At 42.7% G+C, this 27500-nt stretch overlaps 1 protein-coding gene across 24 annotated transcripts in view; it reads right to left on the bottom strand.

Moving 5' to 3' along the window:
• The window catches only part of nfasca (neurofascin homolog (chicken) a), a 150707-nt gene that overhangs the window by 58130 nt on the left and 65077 nt on the right, over positions 1 to 27500 (bottom strand). For 23 of the 24 annotated variants that reach the window (XR_015112031.1, XR_015112032.1, XR_015112033.1 and 20 more), the window contains exons 2-3: positions 11794 to 11854; positions 1169 to 1351 (exon numbers count right to left, since the gene is read on the bottom strand). Coding sequence is in view for 19 of the 24 variants with exons in the window: in XM_086198335.1 (XP_086054461.1) it covers positions 1169 to 1262 (94 nt within the window). In the remaining 5 variants the exon portion in view is untranslated. The remainder of the gene's footprint in view (positions 1 to 1168; positions 1352 to 11793; positions 11855 to 27500) is intronic. The other variant, XM_086198336.1, reaches the window with a different exon arrangement.

The raw sequence follows: 27500 nt of genomic DNA, 5'->3' as shown, positions 1-27500 counted from the left end.
AAATCACTATATGCTTTGAAATTAGTTAATTAGCTTTACTACCATAATACATATTAATTTCATTTTCCTCTTAAACACATCACCGCTTCATCATGATGGGCATTTGTTTCACTAGGTAAGAAGAGGTGTGACTTTTAAATGATGTGTAATTTCTCCACTCTTTATCACTTGTATTACTCCCAGTTTCACAGTTTCCTTGACTGAATGACAGCCATGGAGTCTGACTGAGAGGGCGTGTCCCGGGTGGGACAGTGAAAACATAATATTGATTATCAACCCTCGTCAGCTGATTCACTCAGCATCACTCGGAACAGGCAAAGCCACACTAAGGTGTGACATTAAGGACGCCTCAAATCCAAAGAATTCCACTGAGAGAGACGGCTGCCCTAATGTGGCTGCTAAAGTCCAAAACTGATGACGAGGTTATCGGGGATACTTGCTCTGGCTTCAGAAAACTACAGCTGCTCTAACAGCTTTCCCTGTGGCATGTCTGGATGTTATGTCAGTCTAGCTTCAAACTGAATGTGTGGATCTGGTTGCTTTTAAGGACAACATGCGAACCTTCACCTGTTCACACAAGTCACAAAAAGCAGAGAGTAGGCGTGTGTGTGTGTTATTGGCTTAATTGGTTTAAAGAAATTAGTCAAGATTGAGCAGAAGCAACTGAATTCATTATTTATTTGAAAACTATCGTAGAAAGGCTTTAGATTCAGCTTGAGACCAAACAGTTTCAGACTGAGCTTATACTGCTTCTTGATGAAAATAAAATAAAATGTGTGTGTGTGTGTGTGTGTGTGTGTGTGTGTGTGTGTGTGTGTGTGCACGCGCGGGTGTGTAGGACATAAATAAAAGGAGTGATATTTATTTGCAGGTTGGATGGTTTTGTTTTATTGACGGTTAAATGAACTGACAGTGTGACTGTGGACCCGGGAATGATTCAGATCTCAATGCTTTTTTTTAATACAAGCCTCTGGTCTACTTCTTTATCAATCTACAACGGATATGCGATCCTGTGTAGGATAAAGCCAAGCTTCATTCAGCCATTATTTTCCAAACAGAAGAGTGTACTGACTGACAGCGACTCCATCAGCTACTTCTGTTTTTAGAAGTCTGATCAGCTTCAAGTTCAACACCTTCCTGGAGGTTAGGGTGTTGCTGAGGGACTTACGGTCTTGTGGGACTTCAATGGGTGCTGCTTGATGCCACAGTAGTAGAAGTAATGACATTAGAGCCAGGGCCTCATGGCTGCCCTGCCCCAACATCTCTCCCCCTCTGATTGGCCGGTCTCACTCCTCACTTCTCCTGATTGGCTAGAGATTTAGCTGTTTCTCCTGGCAGCCACACTGAGGACCTGTGAGGACAAAGACAGATGGTTAGGAGGAAGACAGCGTGGTATATGGATTGGTATATATAGTGTAGAAAGTGTTTGCGTGAGTGTGTTCTTGCACGAGAGATTGTATCAAATCTGGCCTACATTCACAGCTGAGGCTCCGGTTGGCTCCCGTGAGAGAGAGAGAGAGAGAGAGAGAGAGAGAGAGAGAGAGAGAGAGAGAGAGAGAGAGAGAGAGAGCGCTTCTTTCACTGCACCACTTCTAGGATTTTTGAAGTCTTAGGCTATGAATGAATTACACTGCAAATAGAAAAAGCACCTATCATTATTCAAAGACCACACACGAAACATCAGCGTGAAAACTGCTCTTAGGATGTTGACTAATTGATGTCACTCAAGTATAGGTAACCAGGTGAGGCTGTGATTTATTTGTCTGAAGGCTTCAGAGGTTGATCACGAACTGTGTTCGGCCCCTGAATCTTCCCTAAACTCACCTGAGCTGATAGGATTGTATACAACACACAGTATTGCCCCATCAAACAGAAGTATAGTTCTGGCGACGCCATCCATTCCCTCAAACACAACGGAGGTGATTTATTAGGCCGTCATAATGCCTGGATCACACTTCAACATCAATATAACGAGGTTCAGCTCCTCCCCTGTCAGCCCGGATGAGGATTGGCAGGCCCCAATATCAGTCTGGTGAACGCACAACAGCCATGTCTGCCTTTTTAATTTCCGCCCCAACACCTTGCTATGACAGCCAGGCCTGTTTACTGGCAACCATACCAGGACCACCTGCCCACTCTTAATCTCTGTCCCACATGCTGCCCTCCCCCGCCAGGATCAATCATTTCCTCTGCTTCAAATCACAGCAGAGCTCAAAGACAACAGAATAAATTAACAGAACAGGTGGGCATGGGGCTCCACCGTGGCTCTGACATTTCAAACATCAGCAAAATATGGTAACGTGAGTGGGGAAAGTGGTATAGTGCTTCTTTATGTCACAAGGCGCTGATCGGGTGCTCAAGGGGGCGAGGGGACTGCAGTGACATGTTTGTGCTGACCAGTCGCAACCGCTGATGACAAATGAAGGATGACGCAGCAGGTTTCATTGCTGAGTCATGCTGCCAGCTGTGTACTTCCGCCTTTAGGAGGGTCCAACACTTGTTTCCCAGTTTGAGTGTGATGTGTTTAGATGGGATTACCAAATAAAAAAGCTGAGCAGCCATATAAATCAACTCAAAACAAAACAAAACAAAACAAAAAAACAGATCTGCAGAATATTATCCTCACTAAACAAATGTAATTCACGAAATATGATTCCAAAAGGAGCACAAGACAAGAATGCATTTCACCTTAATAGCATAAAAAGCTGAATGACTAAAATGCATCCACTACTTCAGTAAACTGCTGTATCATCCCAAACCCTTCCTCTGGACCGGATAGTTCCTTCAAACATCCCCTAGCCAAGTTGTTTTCACTGCTCATTTGTAATTTATGAAATTGAAAGTACAGACGGCGTGGCTCAGAGGTAGAGTGGGCGGCCAGCAACGGTTGCTGGTTCGATCCTCACTTCCCCGGCGACCATGTCCAAGTATCCTTGAGCAAGATACTGAACCCTTAATTGCTCCCGATGGCACTGCAACAGACTGGCGACCTGTCCAGGGTGAACCCTCACCCAACGTCAGCTGGGATAGGCTCCAGCCCCCCCCCCCCCCCCAACCCTTCATGGATAAGCAGCATCGTAAATGGATGGAATATTGAAAGCAATCTTTTGCATTTCTTGAACATTTTCCACATTGCCTACAAAGATGCCTCCAGTAGTTTATGGTGGTAATTTGTTTCAAACATTTGCAAACTACACAATCACGAAAGAGTGCCTTAGAAATGAGTCCAGAAAACCCAGAAGTAAGCCAATATTTTTAAACCTCAGGTAAACTTATACTTTTTGGTCAAATGCTGGAAAAAATGTCTACAGTTAAAACAAGATTAAGGGTTTTTTTAGATTTTTTTTTCTACATTACAAATATGGCAGTAAATACCACTCTTGTGAATTCTTAAGCATTTACCTGTCTTAAAAAGGCCAGTTGCTAACAAGTGGGTAAAGAAGATTAAAGAGGTTTTCACCAACATTGAACCTCATCACATCAAAAAAGATGTACGAAGCTGATGCCGGCATGCTGACAGCACCTAACCTGCCAAAAGACGGTAACAGTAGAGTTCGTTTTGAGGGTCATTTTGTGAAACAAAACATGCAAGTCTCATCGACTTTTGTTTGCCAGAGAGCTTATTTTCAGCATACAAGCAGGACTATTGGTGTAAATTTCAAACCTGAATTAATTTGGCGACCTTTCTTGCGCCAATGTTACAGGGTGTTTATCCCTCAGGTATAGCATGATGACTTACTTTTTTTTTTCTATTTTGGGTTTGTCTTCTGGACAAGAACAAGTAAATTAGCATTCTAAGTCAACTCTGACTCATGTATAGATTTTTTCCCTGTTTTTGTTGATTTATGACCTACATATCTGTCAAATAAATGCAACCAAACCGCTATCTTACCTGCAGTGAATCTTTATATGATTTTAAAACTGAAAAATAAAAATACATAAATTAAATGCTAATGAAAAAGATGGTTGATAATACAAATACAAAAGTGATTATTATTTCGTAGCCCTACCATACAGTTAACGATTACACTTCCTTTACCAAATCCAATAATGATAACAAAACTTGACACAAATGGACCCCAAATACACAATTTAGTGTCTGTATTTATCTCTTTAATCCATGTAAGCAGTTAAATAATGGACCAGTTTTACTGCCGAAGGGGCACAACAGCTTTTTGGCCTGAGGGCAGTTGTCAGATTTTGCCCAAAACCTGCGTAAAGACACCTAACACACACACACACACACACACACACACACACACACACACACACACACGCCCACACACTTCTATGCATAAACCATCTGGTGGTATGTCAATCCAACACAATGCCACTAAAGAGCTAATCTGCCCCCAGGGAGCTAATACCCAGCATTGGCTGGTGGGAGGTGCCAATCACACATACTGGCAATCATGCATGGATGAAGACACATGTGGGAGGCGGGGGTACAGTACATGGTCACACATGGATGGAGACACACCCCGACACACCCTTATCCCACATGGCTAACACACACACACACACACACACACACACACACACACACACACACACACACACACACACACACACACACACACACAGATGCACATATCTCTGCAGCCCAGCTGTTGTGATAACCTGACTAACATCACACGTTTAATTACTGAACTATTGTCAGGACATGCGCGCGCCCACACACACACACACACACACACACACACACACACACACGCACGCACACACACACACACACACACACACACACACACACACACACACACACACTCTAAAAACAAACAGTAGAGGGAAGGATTAGGAAAAGACCTTTATGAGCCTTAAGAGAGAAACCTGCTTTGAATTTGAATCTTCTCCTGGCTGAGATAGAGAGAAACCCAGATAAAGAGAAGAAAGAAGAGAGAGAGGGATAAAAGTAGAGAAAGAGCTCTGAAATAGGTCATTGTTTGTCTGCATGCATGGAATTCTTACATGTTACAGTGCATTATAAATGATAGCACACGGTGATACACGAGGGCTTCGAGAGCAGCAGGAGAGAAAAAGGGTCAGTGAGCATCATATGACTGGATCCATCCTACCTCAGATAGGCACAGGAAAAGCAGCAACACTGCTGGCTGCACACACCTGCCACCCATTTCATCCCATCCTTTCCAGCTATTACAGACAAAAAACTGCAACTGTATTTTCAGTTCCTCAGCATCTGTCCAAAAGAACAGGTTCTATGTTTTGGGGAATTATCTCATTGCTTTGAGGCATCATTGAACAATGGATAGGAATGCTCCCCACACAACACTTTTTAACTTCTGATGTGTACAGAATAAATAGGCAAGATATCGCATGTGAGCTCTGGAGGTGGGGCGATGAAAGTGGAACAAATATGCTCAACTATTTTCAGCAAGAACTAATCAAGTTAGGATCCAAGACAAATAAATACTGTATGTTTTACTTTCTTTTAGGTTTTATTTAGACTTCAGTGCTGCTCATCTTGTCATCAAACCCAAAGATGAGATTTCAGCAGATATCTATAAGAAAGCACTGCGTGAATGAGCTGTTTTGGGGCAAACAACCCAACACGAAACATGAAAGCAGGAGCTTTGAAGGGATTTTTGTGGGAACGGGTGAGAGATGTGGATGATGGGTTGTTCAAGGCCTCTCAATGTATTGACTTCTACAGAGAAGCTAATCCTGGGCTTTCTACACAACGGACACGCAAGGTCAAGGTCCAAAGATGGCAGCAGATTGACTTTCTGCCAGGTAGCATCACACATACACACACACACACACACACATTCACACACACACGTGCGCACACTCACACACACATTCACACACACACGTGCGCAAACTCACACACACACACACACACACACACACACACACACACACACACACACACACACAGGCTGCTTTTTATCCCATCATTTATTCTTTCAATACTTTTGTCCCAACCCAGTTTCATAATGAATCGAAAATAACTTTACACTTCAGCGGGGGATCAGGACTAAAGCGAGCCATCTGAAGGTAATCGGAAAGGTCATGGTGTGATCCCTGGCTCTTCCAGAGCTTGTGTTGAAGTGTCCATGAGGAAACACTAAATCTCCATCAAGCGTGTTTCCAAGTTAGCATCTTCCATAGCAGTCAGTAATGAGTAAACTTCTTATAAAACGGTGTTTTATATTTCTCACCCAGTCAGGTGCAAGGCAACCTCCTTAGCTGAGTTATTTCATTTTTCAAGGCTGTTTTACGGAGATGTCCAGCTTCCATATCAGGTTCATTAGTGGAGAACCAATTCTACAATTCTACAATTTCATTTAGCAGACACTTTTGTCCAAAGCGACGTACAACACAACGCAAGAATTCAGACTTAAGGAAAAACCCATACAGTAGTAAACGCAAAAGTGCTTCAGTTGTGATTTGGTCGCAGGTACTGCCATCTCGTGGCAGAAGAAGTGTCGCCTCCCCCCCCTCCCTCTTTTTTTTTTTTTTTGACAAACATACAACATCACACAACACAGTTAGTGCTACATAATCACTAAGTGCTGGGTCTTGGACCCTCTGACTTGTTCTACCCCACAGGACAAAGAGGAGAAGAGTCAGGTTAAGTGCCTAGGTGCTCTCTGAATAATTGAGTCTTCAGTTGTCTCTTAAAAGTAGAGAGGGACTCAGCAGAACGCACAGAGTTCGGTAGTTCGTTCCACCATTTGGGCACAACAGAAGAGAAGAGTCTGGCTAGAGATTTGGAGCAGCGCTGGGCTGGAAGCACCAGGCGTCTTTCGCACGCAGAGCGTAGTGGGCGAGAAGGAGAGTAGACCTGGATCAGGGATTCCAGGTAGGCTGGAGCCGTTGAACCAGTTGAGGATAAGGTTCTTTTTGCTACAATAATGGCAGCTGGTTGGAGGCCAGGGGGGCTCTGATAATATCAAACTATGAGGTGATGTTTCTGGGTTATCCTTCTAAAAGGCCTGCAGCACTCGATGACCTGACTTCGGCCCGCCCCTCTCCTTCTCAGCAGCTGAAACTCTGATCAATGCATTCATAACCTCAAGGTTGGTCTTCTGTAACAGCATTCAGTATGACCTTCCCTCCATTCACCCCAGGCCACCACCTCAAGTCAGCTGATTCCAACACTTGACCCCCATCACAAAGACCCAGCACCACACCTCAAGGGACAGAGCTGCATCTCCTAAGCCATCAGACAATCAGGCTCACTCCCTTCAATCAAAAATAAACTCCAAATCCTACCATACCTGACACCCACCCCTTCTGATCTGAAACTCACTCCTCTCTCTATTTTTACTTCATAGTTAAATTATGTGTAATGCATTTTTATTTCTATTCAATTCCGCAAGCCGATTCAGCAGTTTAATTACATTATTTGCCAGTTGATGACAACTGTTGGCCTCATATGTTGCACATGTTGTTAAGAAACCACAGGAGGAACTAAACATTGAAATGGAGGAGTGAGAAATTGCTGGCACTAGTTTTGAAGCTGGCACAGTTGTAGGGCAGCAGCAGCTGTGCCCTTGTTCTGTGAGAGGAACCAGGACCTGGTCATGGTTGTTGCTCAGGGGAGACTCAAGCACAAGAGAAGCTCCGGGCTGGCAGGTTTGGTTTGGCTGGATGCTCCTGAGGTGGCCAGGGTAGGTTGTGTCACACTTCTAGTTGACCTGGCTTACATCCTGAGGTTTACACACACACACAGTCACACACACACACACATACACACACAAGGTGACCTAATAGACTAGATTAAACACAACCAGGTCAGATTTAGCAGCACACAAACACATGGATGCTACAGGCTTTGACAGAAACGCACTGGCCTGTTGCAGGCTATTTCTAAAATGAATGTGTACCTGCTTGCGTGTGTGCTTGTGTGTGTGCTTGCGTGTGTGCTTGCGTGTGTGCGTGCATGTGCACGCATGTGTAGAAGTACACTAGGAATGGAAATCATTATGGAAAGATAAAAATGTCAGCATACCTCTAGAAACTGCAGGGAATTAACATAATTAGCTAAAATATGATCAAACCTTCCATTATTTAAGATGACAGTGCAATTTATATTAGATGCCCCCTGTCATTAAGAGAGGCTTTGACTGCAGATTACCATACTTTAAGATTATCAAGTACGGTGGAGGAAAATGCACTATGCATTTTTGCCAGGACCAACATACAGTAGTATGCATCCATTCATCATTGGCTGTTTTCTTCTTGTAGCCTTCATCGGTTGTTGGTTTCCTCGAAGAACCAATTAAAATGCAACTTTGACAGCAGCTCAAATCTAAAAAAATCTAAAAAATCATAGAATTTTTAGGGCTACAAACCCGTATTTTCAGGTGCATCCACCCTATTTCCAGTCTTTTGCTGTAATCCTCTATCTCACTATGTGTACAATTGTAGTTCAATGTTGTGCTGCCCATGCAGCGGAAAACATTAATATTCAGTTATGCCCATCTCTTAGCCAGCATACACTTACACACACACACACACACACACACACACACACACACACACACACACACACACGCAGTCTTTGTATACCAAATGAAACTGTCCCATTGTTCCCAGCACTGAGAGATTCCATTAGAGTCATTTTGGATGGTGCTCAGTGCTAATGGGGCTCTTGTGGGACAAACACAGACAGACAGGGCCAGGATGCTTTTTATTTTCATGTGGAGGTACATTCTGGTGTGTGTAAATAAAACCAAAAGTGGAAAAACCCTTTTGTTCACGTCAGTGTCATTTCATGATGTCAAATGTAATTGTGTGTGTGTGTGTGTGTGTGTGTGTGTGTGTGTGTGTGTGTGTGGGTGGGTGGGTGGGTGTAGTACATGTGAATTATAATTAGGGATGTGAAAGACAATTTAGCTCTGAAAAAAATACAGGTCTATACAGTGTCTTTGTAAACAGTAACTAATTAAAACACAAAAATCAATAAGCTTATTGATCCTGAGACTAACAGGTCCTATAATGCAGCGATGTGAGAGCTCACATGATGGAATACAAGTAGAAAAACCAGGCTATTGCATTAAAATAGCCTTCCTTCATGCTACTGATGAAATATATTTCATTTTGCGAAATAACAGGTTCAACATCATTTTGATGTGATGCTGATTCATGATGCGGCTTTTTCATTTCTCCTCCCAGTGCAGTTTGTCTGATTCTACACTTTGTACCTTGAATAGGGCACAAAGCCACTGCTAGCTTGTCGTTCTACTTTTAGGTACAAGAGAAGCTAGTCAGGTATTTCGCGGGACGAAAACCCTTTCCTGCTGCGAATCTGGTGCAATGCAACAATCTGCAGCTGGTTTGGTTGTCGATGGGAAGCAGTTTAACTCTGATCTCATCTCATCAGAAAATCTTTTCTACAAGATGACAAGTGAACATAAAAGCTAGTTTGAGGATGCATCTTTGCTCAAGTGTTGATTCAGAGCTAGAGAATGAAACACAAAGCTGCAGCTGTTTTCACCACTTACTAATGACAGTTATACCTTTTCATCTCTACAGTGAAAGAACACGTGACATAAGTCTGGCTCAGGCTTTTCCTTGGATCTGTGTTCAGTGTTTATACAACTGTAACGTCAGTCTGTTAGGTCTCTTTTTGTTCTTCTCCAGCTGCAAAAAACTTGCTCTTAACACTTACATCTCTCTTCATTTTTTCTTCTTTTTTTAATTCTTTTTTATTTCTTTGACATGGTGAAACACTGGATGCTATAACACATTATCTGCCCCCCTCAGACATTTCTCTGACCTCCATAGTCAGCATCACCAATTCTGTTCTACAAACACCCCATAGATAGTATTCCAACCATCACACACAATTACCCTCAGCACTCCACTACAGTCCTGCATGGCTGCAGGGAGAACCCCCCCCCCCCCCACACACACACACACACACACATACACACACACACACATATATAAAATACATGTGTAAAAGCAGGCCAGAAGTCACTGTAAATCGCTGGTGAAGAAGCGATCCTGTTACAGACACACACTGATACACACACACGCACACACACACACACACACACACACATACATTCCAGCACTTGTTTTAGAGCCATTCATTCAGGTTAGCCAACCTGCTAACATGGTAATGCAGTTTTACATGAACAGTCTGAATAAGACAGAACACTAAAAACGGCAATACTCTGAACCAGGAGGGCACACTGAGAGCACAGAACTACATCCAATTCCGAGTAACATTTCCTGAGACGTTAATAACAATTGAGATATTATGAGCAACTGTGTGATGCATCTAAGTGTGAATATACAATGATATAAATGAGAGCAGCAATAATGTGTTCACGTCGTGGGTAGACTTGACTTTCACTGACTCCAGCTCATTACTCAGTGTGGAAACATTTGTTTCATCAATAACAAGAGTTCACACGGAAGTTACATGAACAGAAATGTCAGCTATCATGGAACTACGGACATCAGGGAAGCCGTCAATGAGCTGATCAGACAAGACATTTTATTTGTGGTTTCAAAATGTGGGAAACACAGCGAGCCGAAAGAGTCTTCTCATCTTTATTTATGCATTTGCTTATTTCAAAAAAGGGAAAGTGCACAATAATCACATTTAATAAATGCAAATGCACCCAAATTCCCTGAAAGGCGAGACTTTTAATCAGTAGTTAGAGGCTCTTCCTGTCACTTAGAGGGTCATGAGTCACAATGAATATCTTTTTTTTTTAAATGAAACAAAAAATAATTAAAAACAAAGAATAATATCAAAACACAAAATACTTTGGTATGAAAATACATTAACTTTGCAATCAGTCTTTATTGTAATAATAATATTAATATTATGTCTTTATCGTAATATTTTATAATTTTTTTTATGTCAGACTGACGGGACGGACACAGCCAGACCTCGATCCACCTGCTCCTGCTAACCTTAGCAACAGAGGCAAGATTGTGAGGAGCTCTGACTCCAATTATCTCTGATCTGGAATCAGCTGGACTGAGGAGGAGCTGAGGCCTGAGTGTGTATTACCTGGTGAAGTTCCAAGCAGTGCAGCGTAGTTGAATCAGTAAGAGGAGCAGGCGACTGTGTCTCTGACTTTGTTCACATTGGTGGTAAATGGAGCGCTCATTTTTTTCTGAGGTTGGTTCATAGAGAACCTCATCAATCTCACAACATTAACCAACGTGGATAACAGTTTGTGAACGCGCCTCAAGATTTGGATCCCCTCTGTGATTGAATGGCTCCCTCCTTGGTACATGCTTCACCCGTCCACGAACTGAGATCAAATTACAATAATAGTCACAGCTTGTCTTTGTTTTATATGTGGCAAATTCTCAATTGCATCGCTTAATTTTACATAAACCCCCAAGATGACAGGTTTCCGTTCTTGACCCCGCCTTTTCAAATATGTTACTGTTCTTCAATGTTTGTTTAACGCTCTCACTGTACTGTCACACACAGTAGTAGAACTGCAGCTAAAGCAAGTTACTCGTTATTGCTGGTTTCATTCACGCGGATGACATGCAGAGAGTCGTTGTGGTGTCAACAGCCAGGTTTTAGAGAATTGCACAGCCCATGCGTTGCGTGTTGTTGCAAGGTTCAACGTGTCTCATTGTGAGTCTTTGGTGTTAACTGACTGTTGTGTGCATCGTTTTGCTGTCAGGCTGCAGTTGGCACGAAGCACATATAGGAATGAAGTAGGTAATGCAAGTGTTTGGATGAAGTTATTTGTCATTCTTTTGTTCTGTAAACATGTAAATCAGAGGATTGTGGATCCAACAATGCAGAAGAACTGCAGACCTTCTGAGCCAATGACTTACCTTCACTGATGAAGACACTCGTTTGCCTGTCAAGCCCCTCGGTCCTGATCACTTAACAGACCTGATGAGACACACATACAGCAGAACCAATATTACAATCTTTCCGTTCTGTTTGTCAGTGAACAATATCTGTTTTTCTGCCTCAGTCTAAACCATAAGCTGCACACCAGGACTGGAAAGGCCTGGAGTCTGTTTCAACAAGACAGAATTTGCATGAAAAGGCACTGATGTCTCATTAGACTTTTGTTAGCCTGAGCATGAGAGGAAGTGGAGGATACAGTAGAGCAGACAGTAGCAACACACACACACACACACACACACACACACACACACACACACACATGCCTCAGGACTGTCTGCATCTGGGATGTTTCTTCAACTGTGTGTTTGTGCTTTCAAAGAGCTCGTCTGTGCTCCAGCCGCTGCCCCCAGGATCACAGGATGCTCTTTCCCCCTTTCTTTTTGTCCTCCATGTCTGTGTTGCTGTTGCATACACAGAAACACACACCATCACACAGTCTGCCTGAAGTGGTATTCAAGAATACACACACTATGTGTTCATAAAACACCATGTTACCGTAAAACTACCATGTACTGCACGCATGTAAGTCAATTCCAAGATTATACAACATTAAAAATGAAAATAAAGGATGGGTTTTCGATTTAAAAAATTCAAAGAATACACCTTTTTCTTAAAAAAAAAAATCTTTGAGAACACAACAGGAAAACAGGTATAAAACAAGGTCAGTGCCAACAACAACATCGTCCGACGTGCTCCCGCTGTAGTGTTACAGGCTGTGCTTTATCGTCACGGACCTGAAAGAACATTCCAATGTGATTTTCCTGCCGATCCCATGGCCATGCCTGGATAATTCATGAATTAACGTATAAATAATTACTCAAGTTACTGCTGCTGGGCCTTGTTGATGAAATGTGCACAATGTGTTCTCTCTCCCCCACATGTCATAACTATATTTTCCATCAAGGAGGTTATGTTTTACATTCTGTGTGACATTTGATTGAGCCTGAGAGTCAGGGGATGAGCAGCCATGCTTGTTTTTAAAGGGTGCAGGGTACATGCTTGGCTGTCAGTTGGGTGAGGTTACATCAGTAATGTGTTCATGTGATGCCACAGCGTGACAGGACTAAAAATATACACATTCATTTGTTTTGTTTAATTATGTATGTTTTGGGAAAATGGAAACATTCAATTCTTACATGTAATCTTTTAATTGCCATTCTTAATGCACGTGCAGGCATCTGGGACAGAAATGTAAGAGCTGGGCCCTGTGGAGTGGGCCAGATGGAAGAGATGACGCCCCTTTTCTAAAAAATGTGTAAAGACAACCTGTGATGAACAATCAAGGCTGAGGTGAAGCGGCAGGTTCCTTCTCTCTCTCTCCTGCACCTGCATCCAAGAGCTGCAACGATGGAAATACCCCAAACACATCTGTGACAGACATATGACATCAGTTCGAATGCCGTTTGTGATGAAGGGAAAAGAGAGTGGAACAGATAAACAAGCTTCAAATATTCTATGGTGGGAGAACCCTCCTTCTGACATGTGCTAGGTCTGTGTCCTGGTCAGGATTCCTCACAGCTTTTTAATCTGACTATGAGGGTTTTCTACCATCCTGAAGCTTCTCTTCCTACTCACAAACTTGGGCCATGTTTACACATAGCCAGGTATTTACAAAAACGGATGTTTTCCCCCTCTACGTTTCCAAAAATATCATTGTTGACACCAGACCATTTTCAAAATATCTTCATTTACATGAGCCCGCATAAATACGCTGTTAAGAGCTACTATGAGCATGCCAAACCTATAGGCAGCAGTGTAACGAGAAGCGTAAAGTCATGCTAGCCAATCAGAATCCTAGAAAAAACAACAACAACAAATGACACGAGTTAGTTAGTTAGACGTTCTAAAGCCTAAACGTCCGTTTCCCCCGTTTACATGCAAACGTGAAAACAGAGTTTTTCAAAATCTCCACTTTGGCCGGAGTTTTCAGAAATGATCGTTTTCGGTGACTTAAAGCTTCGTTTTCATGTAAACGAAAGGCCAAAACACTTGGAAACGTCAACGTTTTTGCATCGTGTAAACAGGGCCTTGGACTCAAAGGGAATGTAGGGCCCGAAGGTAATGATAAAATAAGCTTCACTACACTGAAGAGAAAAATGGCAAAAGTAGCCATTTCCTCTCTAGGGCTTCCATGGACTCTTCATTTTAGCTTCAGTGGGACTTTGAAATTAAATGCAGCTTGTGTCAGTAATATGAGCTTTCTTCAGGAAAGCTTGTTCATTCAGAGCACGGCTACATAGTTAAGCTAGTAACAAGGTTTAGTAAAGCTTTCGTGAGGTTTATGACTTATTTCATACAGTGAAACAATATGCATTGATAACGACACATTAATGTGGAATCAGTGAATGTAACAAAAAGTTACTGAGGAAACCTCTTTTTGTGTCCTTTGTTACAGTTAACAAACAATAACTGCAGAAGAGTCTGCATCACCAGAGCCCAACATATGTTGTGTTACAATAATGCATGTAGATGCTGACTACAAGCATGTAAACTTTTTAAAATGTTCTCTGTTCTACTTAGGGCTAATTCAGGCTTACATAATAAATGTGGGATGGAAATCAGAGAGTTTCATGAGCTCTCATGTATGTATGTCATTATTAATTTACCAGTGTCTGATGTGCTTTAACGTTGAACCACTTCTTACTGCATGAAGACATCATGTATTACTTTCACTCAACTTTCCAACTATCGGCCTTCAGAAGCTGTTGCATCGTTTGTGAAGCGCTGCACCCCCTTTGACTGGAGTACTGCACATATTGAACATCTGGGCTAGAACTGTTTAACTGGGTTAAGTGCACTGCCAAAGGGCAAAGCAGTAGTGTGCTCTACTTGAGGAGTGTGTGTGTGTGTGTGTGTGTGTGTGTGTGTGTGTGTGTGTGTGTGTGTGTGTGTGTGCCTATAGGTTTAAAATCTACAGATGAGACTGGAGAGTCATGGTTTAGCAGTAGCAACCGGGAACTGATCTGATGTCCTTATCTTGGTTCTGGCTTCACTTGTGCAGCAGTGTGGTATCAGCAGATGACAGGAGGAAGGACTGGGGTTAGACAGGCAGGGTACGCTGCCGTACAGCACCATCGCGCCTCTGCTAGTGGCCCGAGTCACTCAGCAGCACCAGTGTGTACTTTTTCCTCACATATAAAATGAGTATTTGTTTGTGTGTGTGAGTGTAAATCTAATTACATTTTTTCCTGCGTTCAGTTAAAAGCCACCTTACAATGTCAGACATGATGAGACCATCTGGCTTCTGCCAAAGTACGCCATATTCATAAGCGAAGAGGAACGAAAGGTGGTGGAACACTTGGAGTAGACGTGAGTTCCTGAGGCACTTGTTGGTGACAGTGACAAGTATAATGTGTCATTTATGATGTGTTAAGATTCTCAGTCCTCCAGGCACTGATATCTCACTGGCATGAAGCTTTCACCACCCTTCCCATATGGCCCCGGTACCTGTGTATAGGCAAATAGCTCAATAAGCTGAGGATGGATGTTTAAGGACATTTTTTTGCAAGATTACAGAATTTAAAGGAACTTTTAATCATATTTTTTGAGCTGGTCAAGACGGCATGCACTCTAGTTTGCACTTTGCCTCAGACGACTCCAATATAACGACTCAGGTGCTACAGTAAAACCAACAAATACTTCATCCCGCTGGCATTCTGTGACCTTGACAACAACCTCATGGTCCCAGTCTCTCTGAACTGAGGATGCCCCATAGATGGGTAGCATGATCTGTGTATCAACCTGTATGATCATCTTTGCTTTTACACGGGACTCTTCTGCACTCTCAGCTCCTCTGCGCTCTTCATCATACTAAACAGCATGAGGAACTGCTGCACAGCTGGGATGCAGTGTTCATTCTATGGGCTGGTAAGCACAAAGCCTGCTACCAGTGTTAGCAGGGAGCTAACGGTTTGCTTCTTTAATGTAATTAGTCCTCAGTAGATTTAACTCAGCACTAAAACCATTAGCATTGATGTAGGATCAAGTCATTACACACAGCTGAAGATTAACACATCATAGACATTTATCCACCAAAGAACTGGGATTGTAAAACAAAGACTTACAGTGAGCAGCATGGGATTATTAGCACCGCCAAGGGGTTCATGTTTTCATTGTGTCTTTAAAAGCAAAACAAAAATTATTAAACAAATTTTCATTAAACTTGGTGGGGGGGGGGGGTGTTTTAGCATGGGCCATCTGGCCTTGGATCTTGATGGATGGTTACCTCTTGTGGTGTAGGTGTGAAAACCTTGACTGTTTGACAAGTTAGGTGCTGCTAAAGTGTCAGTTACGTCACAAATGGAGAGTGTTTGTTGATCTAATTGGGGGAATTTACCTTGAAAGGTGCTGATAAAAAGATGGTTCATCCAATCACCTGCAGAGCATTTCTGAAATACTTTGCCATACAGTTTGTTACACAGACCCATGGGTAAAGACGTGCTAGTATTCTGGATAATTGTTGTTTTTCTAATGTAACATACTGCAGTCTTCTTTATGTTAAGACAAAAACATTACTTTGTGCATGATATATAGCTTTCTTTTTCTACTATTAATGTTGCTGTCATACAATGATTAGTTTAATTTACTTTATTTCTGGAAAATTAGAATATTCAGTGCTGTGTTTGAATTAACAACCATTAAATGTCTGGCCATGCTTCTCTGTGGAAGCGTTAACGCACTTATTCATATTTATGTGAGTAGCAGATTCACAAACTACTGGAGCGTTTGGTTCAAATCAAATAACAGAAGATACGACTCCTCCGGCTCCTGCACTGAAATATTCAGCAGTAAACAGGCTGTAGGACATAAAGACGGCACTCAATCAAGACACAACGGACGCTGACGATGCTCGCCATCAAACAACTCTAACTGACCCGCTTTCACCAGCCTTGTGGGAGGGAGGATGTGTTTGTGTGTGTGTGTGTGTGTGTGTGTGTGTGTGTGTGTGTGTGTGTGCGCGTGCGTGCGTGTGCGTGGGGGGTGGGCACTTTGATGTCCAGTCTATCACCTGCTATTCCCCGCTGACCGGTAACAGGATTTTTTTCACTAATGACGGTCCCAAGCATGTGTGTGTGTGTGTGTGTGTGTGTGTGTGTGTGTGTGTGTGTGTGTGTGTATCTGTTTTTGAATTTTGTGCGTGAGTGTTTTAACTGCACTTCCATACATGCGTACTGCCTCCCGTCCCTCTGCCTTCTATTGACCATCTATCAAGTGTCTATACAACACACACACACACACGCACACACTCAGAGCAATAAATGGCTCCATACACACTCAAAGTTCACAGGTCACATGCTAAAGAGTGTGTGGGGGAAATTTCTATGACAATGACATCATTTCCTTAGTATAGATGACTTCTTCAGAGGTTGCCATGACAACTGCTCTCAGCAGCCGATGGGGATAATTGGCAAAAGTGGGTGGTGGAGGTTTGGGGGTTGTCTGTAATGACATGATGAGCAGCAGTGAGTAGAAGTTGTGGACATGTTATGACACAACAGTCATCTCATAACCAAAAACACAAGATTGTGACATTATGCCCAACAACGGATCACATTTATTTCTTGCCAAATATAAAAATACTAAAATACAAATAAAAAAATACTAAAAACACTCCCCTTATTAACCAAAATATAACCCAAAGCAGTAATTTCATTGCATATTATCTCACAAAATCAGGACTTGAGCAACAATATTATTATATTATTGTATTTTGTTAAATATGTTTCTCTTACTTTTCTAACAGCCACTTATTTCTGCTCATTTATGACAATTTTGTGATTAAAAATGTGGTGACATCATCAATCACGTTGACAGTGAAGAGTTTAACCTCAGAGGAGCAGCTAAACATCAATTGAACCTCAGTTATTCCATCTCACACAGTCAGAAAATGTCAACAAAGAGTTTACATACATCTGTAAATAATATGGTGTAGTTGTAATTACATCATCCTCAATGATGTGATGTGATGATGTGAGTTGAAGTAATGTAACATTATGAATGTGTATCGGTTATTTTTGATCGATATCTCTTGGAGACCAGCTATTGTTGACCTAAAAAGTAACTACTCAGCATAACTTCCACTGAATTAGAGAGCCTAGTTATTTAAATTCCATATTAAAGCAAACTTTAATGTCAGTGCTAATGTTAGCTGGAAGTAAATGTGCGTTATGAATCGTGTTGGGTTACTCCCTACTCTATTAACGGACCCAGAATACGACTTCACTACGGATTTTGCTGTTCAAGAGTTGCTTGAGGGACGCAAACAAGCTTGTGGCTGGTTAACAGGTCCGTGGTGTAGGACATGCAACCGACAACTGTGGTGTCTCGATTTGAAGTTTACGTGTATCATAATCATTTAAGTGAGTCTTGAAGGCCAAGTTATGTTCCTGCAGAATAATACAGTATAATCAATGTACTCAAGGAACACTCAATCTCTAGAAACACAAAAGTACCTTAGCACGTTGCTTTTGTTCAAAGCTAACGCTGTAACATAAGCTTTTAAATGGCTGTGACACTGGTAACCATCCTATTGAGCAGACATTGGCGACATTGCACAGGTTTCCGAATGGGGATATTTGTGGGGGGAATACTACTTAATACTTAGGACTGTTTACAGAGACCAGAACACAGCTTAGGTCTCTGGTCCAATCAAAGAAGTCATGGGACCATCAGAAGGCAGACGATAAGAAAAACACTCTGAGGGGCTTTAAACTGCATCTCAGGATAACTACTTCAAACAGTGTCAGCATAAGAGTGTGAATGGGAACCGGGAATGGTTCAGGTCCCTTTAGATGACGTTCATAACAATGTTACTGGGCACTTCAATTGAGCATCTATGGACATTATATTGGTTTGTGTAAAATTAACCCTCCTTTTCTTCTCAAATCCTTTGTCAGTTAACCTCCAACCCACCTTTGGAGGCGGAGTTGGAACAAAACAAAGCCGTGTCAAATTGCAAACCCAGCCCTCTGCACCCATCGCAACCTCCAGGGAAGGTGAGATGTAGGAAACAAGAACGGAGGATGGAAGATGGAGGGTTGAACGAGTGGTTGCCAGGCAATACTTGTGTGTGGGTGTGTGTGTGTGGGGGGGGGGGGGGTGTGAGTGTGGATGGGGATGTCATGCTTGGAAGGAGCTTTGGCTCGATGCTGCTGAGTGACCTACTTTTAACCGACAGAGAGAAACAGAGTGAATGGAAAAAAGAGTGGGATGTAGAGGAAGACAAGCAGGTTCACTGGCTTTGCTTTAAACCAAGAGAGGAGGACAGGGGGACAGGGGACAGGGGGAATGGGATGTGTTAAAGAAAAAGAAAATGTCCCTAGGGTTCATGCAAGTGGGGGTATTGGAAAAGTAACATGGGAGAGTGGAAGCAGTAAAAAGACAGTGGTCAAATGCGCATGCATGTATGTGTGTTGTGTGTGTGTTTGTCTGCCCTGAGGGGAAGCGCCCTTCAGTTCAATTCCAGATAAATCAATCCCAGAGTTCCTGGAGGGATGTGAGCTGAAGCACTTCCTGTGTCCACACAGTGTTTTTTTATGAGGCTTCTTAATAAATGATGGCGGCCACCTTTGGCAGCAGGGACACACTCATCTGCAGAAACACCTGTCAATATCTCGCAGCCTTGTCTTAGGGGACTGATGTGATTTTTTTGTGTTGTCAGTGAATTCTTTGCCCTTTGAATCAGAATCAGACTTTGAATCATACTAAATGTTAATTAGGGAAAGTCTAATGTAACTCTGCCGTAACTTACTAAGCAGATTTGTAGCGGCTCAAATATTTCAGAAGCTCGTCTTGGTCTCCAGTTCAACAAACGCAAGTATAGAATGGAACTTTGAAGACATCGGGTCACATATAGGAGGAATGGACTTAAAAGAGAAGTAAGACACATCCTGTGTCCAGCAGGGGAACATGTGACATGGAAAATGTTTACCTGGAATTGAATTGACAGAAGAGCATATTTTTTTTATTTGCACAACATGACTGGATATTTTTCCACCTTTATTCTTGACAAAAATGGGAAAGAAACCATCTGCAGTCATAACCGACACTGTCAAGCCTGTCATACAAGGGTTGCTGCTGCTGCTGCTGCTGCTCCTCCCTCTCCTCCACCTGTCTCACTAACACCTGAGGCTTGTTATTTTAGTGTGGGAGGAGCTGGAGATCCACGGTAGTCCTGTTTTCACTTTTATGTTCATTTTAGCTCGCTGTCATTTTTTCTATGTAGTCAGGTGCTAAGTCTGTCGGCCCTTTGAGGGCAGGCTCAGCTGCTCCCTTTGTTCATTTATGCTCCAAACCCTTTTGTTTTTTGAGTTTTTAATCTGTATTAATGATTAACCTTTTGACCTTGCTTGAAATGACTGTTCAAGAGGTAACTGTGAGCACCCTTCTAATATATTATTGTCTTTCCTAACAAGCTACGTTGCTTTCCAGAAACTGTAAGCCATAACAATGAGATACAACAGAACTGCACCAAATGCACTGCACATGGCTAAATGACATTTAAATAACACTTGATTTTAAGAGCAACCACAAACTTTTTAACCTGTACTGTAAAACACAAATTTTATCTGATACACAGAAACGGAGACAAGGAGGATTGTTTTCTTTACATGAGGATAGTGTACTACCTCTTTTACTAGCATGCACTATCAGTTACACATCATCATAATATTAAGAACCAGTCTAGAAAGAGAGAACAAAATAATAACTGCAACTGAAAAACATCAAATCAAAGAAGTAATATCAGTCATGATCTCATTATCAGTCCAGCGTGTACTTCCTATGATGATTACTGGAGGGCCTGGGGGGGGTAGCATAATACAACAGCACTGCACATTAAAGAATATATATATATATATATATATATATATATATATATATATACACACACACTGTATACACAGTATATATAAACCAAGCAGACAATACAACTGCATCATGGCAACTCATCCACATCCTCTGCAGCTCTTCCAGAACTGTGAGCCAGCTCATACTGTCTGAACAGGAAATAAGAGAGGCTGGGGGACCCCCAGTTACCCCTTGTCAGTTTCAACCCATCAGAGGATGGAGGCAGCCAGACCAGGGGGAGTTTGATGGGAAAGAGCCAAGGAGGAGGAGAGATGAAGGCTGTTGTTAATATTAGAGTTCAGCACCACTGCAACAGCAGTTAAAGAAATGAAATAACACACAGCTCATACGCAAAGTAGCATATATGCTTGCATCACTCTCGAGCATTTAAAGTATCCTGGATAAGGTCATTTCTAACAAAATCTGATCTGGACTCCTGACTTAAAGCCCCGCCCACCCCGGTGATGTATGGAATGGAGAATACGGCGATTACAGCTTGAACGGGAGACAGAAGGAATACGAGCGATAGAGAGAAAAGAAACAAGGAGACAGGAGTGGTCATAACATGCCAGATGTTGTATCACTGCAACATCAACAAAGGAGCAGGGAGGGGTCCGTGGTCCCATCCATCCACAGAATGGGACACAAACACTGACGTGTTGAGACCCCCAGACTTGGCTCTAAAGTCCTATGGGTCATGCAAATATTTGGTTTTAGTCTGGCGTAAAGCAGAATATTATTTTACACAGTGAAAGCCGATATAGCCTGTGTAACTCCCACTGATAGAATCAATCTTACAAGAAGGTTCAATGTTGAGCGAAAACAGCTGAGCAGCAAACATTCCTGGAACAGAGGGAAATAATCCTGGACTATTTTTACCGTTATTAAATATTAAACAAATGGCTTCATGCTGCAAACCCTTCATCGTCACTCTATTCAGTTTAAATATGTGGAGTATTTGACCCCTGACATACTGCATAGTATTGTTTGATGAGTTGATCCTGCACGCACACACAGACACACACAAATGCGCGCAAACACACACACACACACACACACACACACACACACGAGTCTGAGTGCCAACCTAACGTAGAATTTAGAAATACGGCAATCTACTACTACATCTACTTACAGTATTTCCAGCTGTAAACCTTTTATTCTGTGAATCCACTAGTGCAACTTTGGATGATTCAAGGTTAAAAACAATCATTTGTCTTATTCTAGCTCATCCTGCTGCCCCTCATTTCATCCTCTATCTGAAACAAACCACGCTCGTCCCCCCACCACCACCTCCACCACCTAAAAACCCATTTTCCACTAACTGGCTTCTTTCCAGAGGCCTGCTGAGGGGCTGTGTCTCTAGTAGCTATGCATGGGCCAGGGTTGTTGTTGTTGTTGTTGTTGTTTTAAAAAACATGCATAGTCTCAATCAGTTTTGGCCTGACACAAAAACATGTTATAATAATTGGCCCAACCTAAACCTGTAACGTAATGCTGACGTAGGTATTGAAGGTATGTGTAAAATTAGCCATCCATCCATTGTCTACCGCTTTCAAGATGAAAACATGATTCTTCTGGACTCACAATCACCAGAGTCATTTATGACTTCTTCTCTGAGTAGGGAGAACCAGGAACGCTGAGTTAGAACAGCCTGCTCTGACCGAGCGCTCTCCATGGTACTGATAACGATGCCATGAACAGAGACTGTCAGAGCGCTCTTTGGCCCCACCCACAGGTCCGATAACAGGCTAAATAAACAGGCAGGTTATCCCAAAGGATGGTGCCTACTGCTTCATTCATATTTTAGATAGAGTCAACCCCAAATTTCTTATATTTTCTGGAGAGATGACCCGCTGTGGACATTGTAGCTCAGTTATATAAGATACATCAGGCTTTTTATCCACGATCAATAATTGCTACGAGCATCATTTCATTGCTGGTTTTAGTCTCTTCATTTTGTAACAGGCTTGTGGCATCCTTCAAATAAGGAGGAGCAGAACATGTTTGCAGCGAGCCATCCTGACATCGTCCCTGTTTCCAGTGTTTCTACATGACTTAACACAGACACGTCCTCGTCCATACCACTCCTGAAATATTGAAGAGCTCCCGCTGACATCCAAATCCCACCAAAGACAGCTCCTCTCACCTTCGTTATGACATCATATATTCATGACAAACAAAGAGGCCATTTAGTGATCCCTCCGGGCACACTGTTCACAATCAAAAACCACACCTTCCCGCCGGGACCTGGCCGCCTCCCAAATACACTCACCACACTACTCAGTAGTTTATTTTGAATAAAAAAATTAAATTGAATTCCATTAAATGAATGCTATTTCATTAAATTTACAACCAACAAAAAACAAATTTTTATACAGCACCATTCAGAGAATCACAATGAATGGTTACAGGCTGGCTATTACATTTCAGCATGAAATGATGCTGATTTAATCATACAGCACTTTGCTCAGTGTCTACGTGACCAGACTGTCAGACAGAAGTAGTAGAGAGTCAGTGAGCATGCAGATGAGCAGACCACAGCCTGCTGGAGGTTCACCGGGACCCCACCGGGTCAGTCTGCCTGATGCATGATAATGGCTCAGATGGGCTGAGCTGATTGCAGCCATGCAAAGTAATGATCGTGACTCAGCGAGAGGCACGTTTTACCAAGCGTCCTTCTTTTCTCTGCCCAAAATCTGCAGCCAATCTATTGTGGATGTCAGCCATATCAGTGAGGTTGATTTCCAAAGCGAAACACCCTAAAAGAATATATGGTCAATGTGACAACAGACCAGAAAATCAACCCGACAGAGGATTTTCACAATGGACAATGGGAGGGTCACTGTTTAGAAAACTGAAAATACATGAGAGCATTGTATGGAACCTCTGTGGAGGACTATATGGCTACTTATTAGGGCTGGGTGATCATTAAATTTCAATTATGGCTTCCCACAATCATGAAAACAAAATAATCTAATAAAGCAATGACTGTGTCTTGTGGTGGTGTGCTATGCTACGTTTCGTCTTGTGTAGTAAATGAGGAGTCCGCTTCTCTATGGTCCTGTTCACACTTTAAATGCACTAAATGTTTCCTGTGACCACTTGTAATCAGTTCTCACTCCTCCGATGCCTGTGCAAATACACCTTTACATTGATTGAGTTTGCGAACTCTCTTTCTTTTCTGACTCTTAGTGGCGCACGCATTCCATCTCAGGAGGAGTGAGACTTCTCATCCGGAGAAACGGTCCTCCTCGTGGAAGAGAAGGCGCGCAAGCACGTCTTACTTGTTTATACGGGAACAGCCGGTATCAGCTCAAGCCATCTGAGATGAAGCAGGCCTGGGAGGAGGTGGCGGCCGATTTTTCCATGTTTTTGGGCATCATTAGAATTAATGCGCTGTTTAAATAGCACTTCATACATAACAGCATTGACCAAAGACCAGCCTCTTTCTTGGTCTATGGTGCAAATGTTTTCTGGTACCCCAACATGGCACTGCACCGTGGTTGCCCCAGACCACACACATTAACATACTTGTGCTCTGCACTGGCAGATGCCTGAGTTCATTGCCAGTTCAAGAGTGAGGGCGCTCACTTGTGGCTTGAAACTGGCAATGATGCTTGTGCTTTAGCAAGCGCTAGCTTGCACCATGTTTAAGATAGGGCCCAAGGTGTTGTGAAAAAAAAAAAGTAAACGTGTTTAATAATCACAGCAGCACTCAGGTGTACTCAGGTAGGTCAGACTGGGAGGGGGCCATTTTGTTACTTTTGTTTTGCTTCAGCTCTGTAGCCTGGTGTGGAAAAAATGATAGCGACTGTCACAATTGAGAATATGAATTAATGAGCAAAAAAAAAAAAAAAAGGTAAAACAAAACACAATGACAGTCAAGGATCCACCCAGGGACACCCCTACAAGACAGTAGTGGATTACATAGAGACACAGCTAAGAACAAAACTGTGTTCACTTGCTGCACAAAAAAGTAGGAAAGAACAACAACCAGCATAACGCAAACAGAGGTCTGGGTTCATGGGGTGACGGTTCTGTTACGAGCAAATGAGAGACTGCAAGCTGACATCCACGCTGTATGTGCAGACTCACAACTGTGTCCGTTATTGGTTTAGCATTGATTTTGGTCCAACAGTCAAAACCCTGAACATCCTTCAAGCTGACTGATATAAAAAAGAACAGCAGAGTCAGCCGGAAACGAGGTCTTTGCTTGACAAAAGCCCTCAAGATAAGATCCAGGATGAGAAGTGATGGTGGTGAGTGAGTCCAGTGGGCAGTTATTGTCCAGTTAATGCCGGATGTCCTTGAGAAGTGCTGCAAGTGTGAATAACTTAAAATATGAATGCTGCTTTTAAATGAGAAAGGAAAACAAACATGCATGAACAACAAGAGGACAGTTCTTCCAAGAATAGTTTGGACACAAGAATCAGTATCAGTTAAGAAACTGGCCACCCCTCATGTGTAATATAAAGCTGAGTGTGTCCATGTGTGTGTGTGTGTGTGTGTGTGTGTGTGTGTGTCCAGAGATAATGTTCCTTTGTGCCAGCTGAAATAAATGAAAGGCTTGAGTCTAGCCATGTCTCTCTCTCTCTCTCTCTCTCTCTCTCTCGCTCCCTCTCCCTGTCTGCTCTTCTTTATCTCTCAACCCCCCGTCACTAGTCACACTCCCCATCTTGTTTTAAATTACATCTGCCTCTCTTCTCCTTTATCATCATCCTCCTTCTCCTTCATCTATTCTCATCTCTTTTGTTCTCCAGGCCTTTATGATCTCATCACTTTTGACTTTTGTTTTCCATCCATTCATCCATTTTCTATACCGTTTATCCATTAAGGGTCGTTGGGGGGGGGGGGGGTTGCTGGAGCCTATCCCAGCTAACATTGGGCGAGAGGCGGGATTCATCCTGAACAGGTCGCCAGTCTGTCAGGAGCAATTAAGGGTTCAGTATCTTGCTCAAGGATACTTAGACATGGTCACCGGGGGAAGTGAGGATCGAAACCAGCGACCCTACTATTCTTTGACTCACTCCTCTTCTTATCACTCCTCACTTTTCTCATCCATCCATTCATCTTTCTGCCCAACCATCCCTTTTTTTCCTCCATGTCTCCTTTACCCACTGCAGCAATGACGGTCACCTCATTAGCACATCTGGATCTCACTTTGTGCTCTCTCAGCCTGTTTCATACCCCCATCTTTTTCAACACCCCCCCCCCTTCAATTTTGTCCAATGAGAGAACTCCCTGATCGCCAGAGCTCCCTAGCAACAGCCCCACAAGAGGAAGGAGGGATGAAAGTGGGGGGGGGGGGGGATATGATGGGGGGATGAAGATGATGGGGGGGGGGGGCAACTGATACCAGCGGGAGTGTGAGGCTAGAGGTGTGTTAACCATTATCAAAGCTCTGTATCTCAGTCTCAGTGTGTGTGTGTGTGTGTGTGTGTGTGTGCGTGTGTGTGTGTATGTGTGTCTGTCTGTGTGAGAAGGAGGGAGACAGGAAGGAAGAACAAGCAGGCCTAAAAGTGCAATCACTGTGTTTTATCTGTGTATTGTGTGAATGTGTGTGTGTCTGTGTGTGCATGCATGTGTGTATGTGTGTGTGTGTGTGTGTGTGTGTGTGTGTGCGCGTGTTTTGAAAAAATAAAAGCTGAATTCACAGAAAAATAATGTACTGTATATAGAATCCAGCGGGCATTATTTCAAAGTCTGGCCACCAGCTGGATTGTGTGCATGTGCGTGTGTGTGTGTGTGTGTGTGTGTGTGTGTGTGTGTGTGTGTGTGTGTGTGTGTGTGTGTGTGTGTGTGTGTGTCAGACCTAACCCAACAATAACACTTCGTGTCACAAACTGGCTAACACTTTCTGCCTCCCACACCCAAAAACATCCATCTCAACAAAGCTCTTTCTACTTGATATTCTAATGAATTAAAAAAAAAAAAAACACAGCCTGCTAGCAAAGTCAAGGAAGGGTAAGAAAACAAGCTGGCTGCCTCGTAAGCTCCCGAGTGACTAAATGAGAGCATGAATGAATAAACATGAATCCAGCATGAGGTTGTTCAGGCTCCAAACACTCACAGAAGGCATGAAAGTGGCCTTTTATATCTAAAACAATAGTCAGCCCTTTAAGGTGGTTGTTTGTTAGAGGGTAATTTTAGCCGAACCGTTCCATTTGGACATGTAATACCCCTTTTGTCCTCTAAAGGTGATATCTGGACCATGTCAGTTTTCTTGAAACTTGAGTTTTTTGGAAACTGAAACAGTCCAGTTGACTACGAACCAAAACTCAAGAGATACAATGACTGGGAATCTTCACCGACATGTCGAGGCAACAGTGAGTCAATGAATTGAATGAATACACTCATGAAATTACAGTCTCTAAGAGGACACTCACTTGTCTCAGTTCTATTTTATGGTGCTGAGGCGTAGTCATCGCTCCTCCCCTGGTGACCTGCACTCAACCTGATGTTGCTTGAGCATGCTCACATCATCACTCAGCTGCATCTGTCTGATGGTTTTGCAGGAATTAGGTCAGGGTTTATTTTATTGAGACTACACGAGAGTAATCTTTTGGGACTGAGATGTGTGCACACTGTACCAGAAGGTGACAAGTTTGCACACAAGTGAGCGAACTGCATTGTACTGCAACATCATTCGTTAAATATCGAGATAATTCCTCACGCTCAAATTCCCTCTGTTTGCCCACTCCCCTCATGTACGGCCAGGGTTCATGTTCTGTGCCCGTACAGCTGCAGCATACCGGACCCAGCTCTTCCAACCATG

This window comes from Aulostomus chinensis, chromosome 3 (genome assembly GCF_037954235.1).
Source record: "Aulostomus chinensis isolate RoL2024-O1b breed Wild chromosome 3, RoL_Achi_v1.0, whole genome shotgun sequence".
NCBI classification, from domain to species: Eukaryota; Metazoa; Chordata; class Actinopteri; order Syngnathiformes; family Aulostomidae; genus Aulostomus; species Aulostomus chinensis.
Note: the sequence above shows the minus strand (reverse complement) of the source record. Positions and strands in the feature narration are given on the sequence as shown.